General features: G+C 35.4%; 1 protein-coding gene across 1 annotated transcript; it reads right to left on the bottom strand.

The window, feature by feature from the left end:
- Window positions 1-2,187: 2,187 nt before the first annotated feature.
- LOC140809273 (cytochrome P450 98A2-like) lies at window positions 2,188-5,262 on the bottom strand. Its single transcript, XM_073166850.1, has 3 exons — window positions 4,764-5,262; window positions 3,140-3,534; window positions 2,188-2,950 (listed from the first exon to the last, which is right to left on the bottom strand). The coding sequence occupies exons 1-3, from the start codon at window positions 5,245-5,247 to the stop codon at window positions 2,306-2,308; spliced, it is 1,524 nt and encodes a 507-aa protein (XP_073022951.1). The 5' UTR covers window positions 5,248-5,262; the 3' UTR covers window positions 2,188-2,305.
- Window positions 5,263-6,657: the final 1,395 nt, after the last annotated feature.

The following is a 6,657-nucleotide window of genomic DNA, read 5'->3' on the forward strand; positions in this document are numbered from 1 at the left end:
TTGATAGTTCAGTTTCTTTTGTCTCTTAGCTACTTTTTTCGGCTATTTATAGGATTTGCTTTCAACGGTAACAATAAATGTGTTTGAATCTTTCTATCCATTTTTTGCCACGTCTATATCTTTCTGACAGTCGTACACTGTAGCATTGCTGAAATGCAGCGTTCCCACTACATGTTACAGTCTGCTTTTATACAGTTGTCGGTTGATAATTACATTCCTTAACTGATGACGTGTCAAACTATCAGCCGATGGAACTAGCTCATAGCTCACAACTGATTGCAGTAAGACTGATCAGTTCCAACTGATCATCCAGTCGACTACACATTTTAGTTAGCTTAGTTCAGTTGCCTTATCTGCGCAATAATCTTCAGTTAGGCAACCAATAGTTTGCGTATTTTTAGATCAGTTCTTTTCAGTCTTCTTGGTCAGTTTGTTCAATCTTTATACGTTCTGTTTGTCAAACTTCCGAAATAAATTTTACAACAGTAAGCATCAAGGACATTGAAAACAAATAGTCCCATTTGGTACGAGTCTTGAAATAACTATCACAAAGCTTTTACTAATACCACTAATGGATTTAATTGTACGAATTGTGCAAAGTTCAATGTCAAAGTCGTACTAAGGTACTACACTATGCTCAATTGTAGACGCTTAATCAAATACATTTAACTACGATGTAATCATTAGTGATTTTCCAGATACCACATAACAATAATCGTCCAAGATCAAAATGAAACGGCAAGAGTGACATTATTCGAGCAACAAAGTGTTTTGTTAAGAAATACATTGAGATGCAAACTAAGGTGATTAAAAATATTCATTTCAATATATTATAATAATATTATGGTATTTTTAATAATTACATATTTTATATAGCAGCAATAAAGTGTCGTAGAGCAAGAAAATATACTTTATCACCCAAGCAAAGAAGATCACAAGTTTCTTTTCAGATTACAGAAATCAGATTCAGACAAGAATGAAATAATATCAATAATTGGAGATTATTTTGAGAAGCCATAAAAATTCAAGAGAAATATCACATATGCAAAAAGAAGAAAGACTCGAAGCATCAAAGATATACTAAATGTAGGTAAGAAGAGCACAAGCGCAAACAAAATGGCAATACAATGGGGAAAAAACAAAACAGAACAAAACAGTCATCTTCCAAGAAGATACCATCGCGATCGAAGATGTTGAGAAGATTGCTGATTTTGATCGAAGGCCGAAGAAAATCAATCAAAACAACAACAAAGAGTTGGGCCAAAAAAGTACAAATAAAGTTGGAGAAGAATTAATTATGCCTATTTTTTTTATATTAAAAACTTAGAATGAATATCATGTTTTTCAATATTTAAACCTCTAAATGGATAATGAATTTTTCATTTTCGCAAAAAAATCCATATAACTATCTAATTTCTATTTACTCCTTACAAAATCAATCTTACTACGTGCCTCACGTGCAACACACGTCTTACTTATTAGATTAGAGTGAGTCTCATGTGAGACCGTCTCACAGATCTTAATATGTGAGACGGGTCAACCCTACCCATATTCACAATAAAAAATAATACTCTTGGCATAAAAAATAATATTTTTTCATGAACAACCCAAATAGGAGATCCGTCTCACAAATATGACCCGTGAAACCGTCTCACATAAGTTTTTGCCATTAGATTAATAAAGTGAGAGAGTGGCGGAGTAACTGTTTGATATTTTTATGTTAACATTCAAAATTGTCTTAACTGTAATATAAACATCTTATTATTTTTGGTATTGAATTATGTTTTTCGACAAACGTAACTGAATTAATTTTTTTTAAGATGTAGGAGGAGAATGTTATAATTGGATTTCGAATATAAGAATTTGTCCCAAACTTAGAACTAGATAAACTTCCAAGTATCGGCATGTATTTTACAGATTATATCAACGTGTTCGTGGAACTTTAAAAGATCTTCAACAAGTTACCACCCTCATTAGGTGCAAGCACAAGGAAATAATATACTTCTCGTAGAAGCGTAAACGAACCGAATCGAACAGAGATTCTAAAATATTGAAGGCTCGAATTTGACTCGAAATAGATGTATTCAATCACAATTGGAAGATCGAAAATTTTAATTTTTTTTTGTTTTAGTTCGATTTGAATGAGAGCTAAGATTCGAGTTTGACTTTAAAAATTCAAACATATACGTAAACTATTCGAACTATTGATTAAAACAAAGTTGTTGGTGACTTCACATCAAATTCAATTCAACTCAACCATACAACAGAAACCCCAATCCACGGCATTTGAAAAAATTGACAAAACTCACGTATCGACCGTAGTCCTTTCATTCAATTGTGGCAATAATCTTGGAGTGGGTACAGCCTCCAATGGAGTCCTCATATAGGTGACCAGACCAGGATTCTCTTCCATGTTGATCTCTTCTATACTCGAGCCATTACGTGGAGCCCAAGTGAAGTGGTGCATGAGATGACCTATCATCGATGTCACCAAATTGATTCCGAGTTGTGCACCGGGACATACTCTTCTTCCAGCACCAAAGGGAAGTAGTCGAAAATCATGTCCCTTCATGTCCACATCTTCTTCAAGGAACCTTTCTGGCCAGAATTCCAAGGGATTCTTCCACACCTTGGGGTCCCGGGCTACTGCCCACACGTTTACATGCACATTTGAGCCCTTAGGAATGTCATATCCACCGATTTTTACATTGGCATTGGCACGGTGAGGGAGCATAAGTGGGGTTGGAGGGTGCAACCGGAGAGCTTCCTTAGCCACACACTGTAGGTAGGGAAGGTTTGAGAAGTCCATTTCATTCATAACACGCTCATGTCCAATTACACCGTCTATTTCATCTTGAACCTTCTGTTGGACTCTGGGGTTCTTGATCAATTCAGCCATGGCCCATTCGACTGAAATTGCAGTTGTGTCCATCCCAGCAGTTATCATGTCCTGTAAAAATTTTAAACACGAATCATTTAGTTGATAGCAGTCAAGAAAGATGCTTCCGTGATCAAGCCTGAGACTTCATAAATATTGAATCTTTGTATTCGACTTTGAGTCAGAAAATCATTGTCTACGGTTCGAGCTCAAGAAAAACTTGAACTCAGTGACCATTCCTAGTACAAATAATTTACTCACCCACAGAAGGCCAATGATGGTGTCCTCACTAAGATCATACTTATCTTGAAGTGTGAGAAGAGCATCAAAAAAGTGCTGTTTTTCTCCACCCTTTTGGCGAGCAAGGGTGTGCTCATCCATTATTTCTCTGGTGAGACGGTCCCTGCGGGATCCATGCTTGGCAAATGCATCTTCATCAAGTGGGAACATCCAACGAAGCCATGGTACATGCTCGGCCATGGCAAGAGATGCACCAAGCTTTAACCCATTTGCAACAATGGCCTTGAATTCCTGCCCTTGCTTATCTAGTAGTCCCTCAGAATTCACAAATTGTTTGCCGAATGCAAGTCTTGTTATGTTGTTGAATGCCACAGCTCCAAGATATTTCCTTAATAGTAAACTCTTTCCTAAATTTTCTGCATGATTGGAAATTCCAAACATTTAGGAACCAAACCAAAGAACAAAATGGCAAGTGCATGGAAAGAAAACTATAAAATTGTTAAAGAGAAGCTTCATACAATGACCCTTGTTAAACCTTTCCAATACATGTATATTTTGTCCGTTCTATGAGATAAAATGTGTGATCTAACCTCCCTAAATTATATAAATATCTCAGTATTTAGTTTTAGCCCCTACAAAAACATTTCTCACCCCACCACTCTTAAACATTTGGTCTGAATTCACAAATCTATTCTACCCACCAGCCTTCTAACCAAAACAATTGGCTTTGTGCCTGGCCTAAGGACACTATCTTTGTAGTGAATCACACATTTAAATTGAATGAATTGACAACCAAAGTCCGACTAACTCTCACCCACTTTCACCCAATTCTCCACTTTCACCCAATTCTCAAAATGTCCTAGCAGGCAGCAACCACTGAAGATCGTTAGTCTAAACTCAAACAACTGAAAAATATGACAACTTGCTTTCAAAAATTTAGCCAAACCAATTTCTACCAATCTTGGTTATCCATAAACCTCTGGATCCCACCAACTCAATATGGGCCGAGCCAGGACCCGAAATCAGGATGCAAATTTTTTAAGGGGTTGATATTTACGTTTCATTTTGTGTTATGAACATGTAAAATATGTGTCAAATTTATTCACAAATGATGCGTAAAATAACAAAAAATGATTGTAAATATAAACTCCCATTTTTTAATCCATAATTTTTATAATTTCAGGGATGGGGATAGACAACGAAAAGCTAAAAAATTTAAGGTTCTTGAAACAAATTAATAAGGATTTATTAGTCAAAGAGGAATTGGCCGACTCATTGTCACTCTGCCGTCGTTATACGAAATCGAACTTCATCAACTCCCAAGATAAAAAATACAAACCATCTAAATTCAGGAGTAAAAAAATAAGAATCCAATCAAGTAATATGTCCTCGGAAACCAAGAAATTAGTTGAGGGATCAAGGAAGAGGAAATATTTAAGATATTTTGAGGATCAATCTCGCATTATCAGAAGATTTACACTAAAATTAGTATTGCCACTGCTAGTTAAAGCATATGTGAATCCATCACCAATTTTAGCACAACCTAAGACTAAAGGGACATCATGCTAAATCAAATCAAGTGCAAATGAGAAAAACACACGGAATGAAACATTCTCCAAAAAAACAAGACGCGCCACATACATACCAGGAGCAGTACAATCAGTGTAAATGGATTCCACCATAGCCGAGACCTCGTCCTCTCTAATGGGTCTCAGAGCTTCAAGCCTTTTGGACGAAAACAGCTCCACAGTACACACTTTTCTCACCTTCACATAGTGTGGCCCGTAATCGGCCCAAATCAGATCCTTCCCATCGCGGCTGAACTTCGCGGCGGAGCGGCTGCGATGGCGGTCGGCCAGCTGCTGATCCTTCTCTTTCAGCACTTCTTTTGCTAATTCCGCATTAGAAACCACGACGTTCAAGGTTGACCCGAACCACACAGAGATTATGGGTCCATAGGTTTGAGCCCACTCCGCGAAGCACCGGAACCGCACCGGCTTTATGTCGTATAGATTCCCAACGACCGGCCACGCTCGCGGCCCTGGAGGTAGGCGGAACCGGAGGCGGCGGTAGAGGTGGAGGAGGAGAAAGATGGCGGGGAAGAGGAGAACTAGTAAGGAAGGCGCCATAATTGTTGTTGTGAAGCGGTGGGAGTTGATATAGCTGACGGAGAGGGAGTTGGTAAAGGGTATTTAAGTCTTTCCTGGGTTGAAAGGATTGCTCATCCATTTTCTATTGTGGTAAATTATATTTAGTGAAGTTATTAATTATTTAATATTCTATCATTCAATAAATAGATTAGATTATTACAATTTTTACGTTCTTTATTCAATTTTTTTAAAAAAATTGTGATTATATATATTGACTTTAAAATAGTGAGCGTACCTATAATATAATATGATATTCTATCACAATTTAGCCCATGATCTTATATAAATTTTATGCAAATTTAAAGGTATTTTCAAAATATTACGTTTTTAAAAATTAGATACATTTACCCTATTTGTAAAGAATATTATGTCTTTATTTTTTATTTTTAAGAACACAGAATTTAATAAGAATCAATATTCTTTAGTAGGTTGATTAGCATATTTTCGATCCTCGTGTAACTTGATTTACCATTTTATATTATCATAAAAAAAAATAACAAAAGATGTATTGTCTATATTATATTCGTAATTCTATAGAAAATATAATGTTGTATGATCACAAATAGCAAATAAATCTAAGAAAAAATGTCGTGATTTTGCTAAATGTTATTGAAAGAGATTTCAGTAAATTTATAAGAATATGTCTTTTGTGAGACAGTCTCACGAATCTTTATCTGTGATATTGGTCAACTCTACCGATATTCACAATAAATAGTAATACTATTAAAATAAAAAGTAATACTTTTTCATAGATAACCAAATAAGAGATTTGTCTCACAAAATATGACCTTTGAAACCGTGTCAGACAAATTTTTACTCATTTATAATTCTAGCTGTGGCGTGTATTATAGAGAAATTCCATGTTGGTGAAGTGGGTGTGCTTTAAAAGCGTGTTTGGTTTTATTGGATTTAGTCAGAGTTGAACGATAAGGATACCGAAAGTTGGTGACTTGTTTGGTGAATGATGGAGATGTTGGATACGTGCATAAATTTGTGACGAGTCCATGATGTAATCGAGAATATTAGATATACATTGATGTTAGATATATATATATATAAATAGATAGATAATAGAGAGAATATTACATATATATTGATGTTAGAGATATAGAGTACCCAATATATATATGTGCGTGTACGAGTGAATTCTGAAACATGACATAAATATAGGTGTTTCCAATGTATTTATATTATATATGTTACTATCAGAAATTGATTTAGAGATGATGATAAATAATTTCAACAAATTCAAAAATTATTTCGGTTGAGCTTTGCAACATAGAAACATATTTTTCATCAGTTGGGTATCAATAAGCTAGCAGCTAGGTATTGTGTGGAATTAGTTCACTGACACGATTTGAACACAATAATTGGCTCGGTTATAAGTCA

Source organism: Primulina eburnea, chromosome 13, assembly GCF_022965805.1.
Source record: "Primulina eburnea isolate SZY01 chromosome 13, ASM2296580v1, whole genome shotgun sequence".
Lineage (NCBI taxonomy): Eukaryota > Viridiplantae > Streptophyta > Magnoliopsida > Lamiales > Gesneriaceae > Primulina > Primulina eburnea.

Excerpts from the sequence above, each read along its gene's own strand:
- LOC140809273 (XM_073166850.1), bottom strand. The coding sequence starts at position 5,247 with ATGGCGCCTTCCTTACTAGTTCTCCTCTTCCCCGCCATCTTTCTCCTC. Across the intron at positions 3,535-4,763 it reads CACTGATTGTACTGCTCCTG|AAAATTTAGGAAAGAGTTTA; the intron begins GTATGTATGTGG and ends CCAATCATGCAG. Across the intron at positions 2,951-3,139 it reads CCATCATTGGCCTTCTGTGG|GACATGATAACTGCTGGGAT; the intron begins GTGAGTAAATTA and ends AAATTTTTACAG.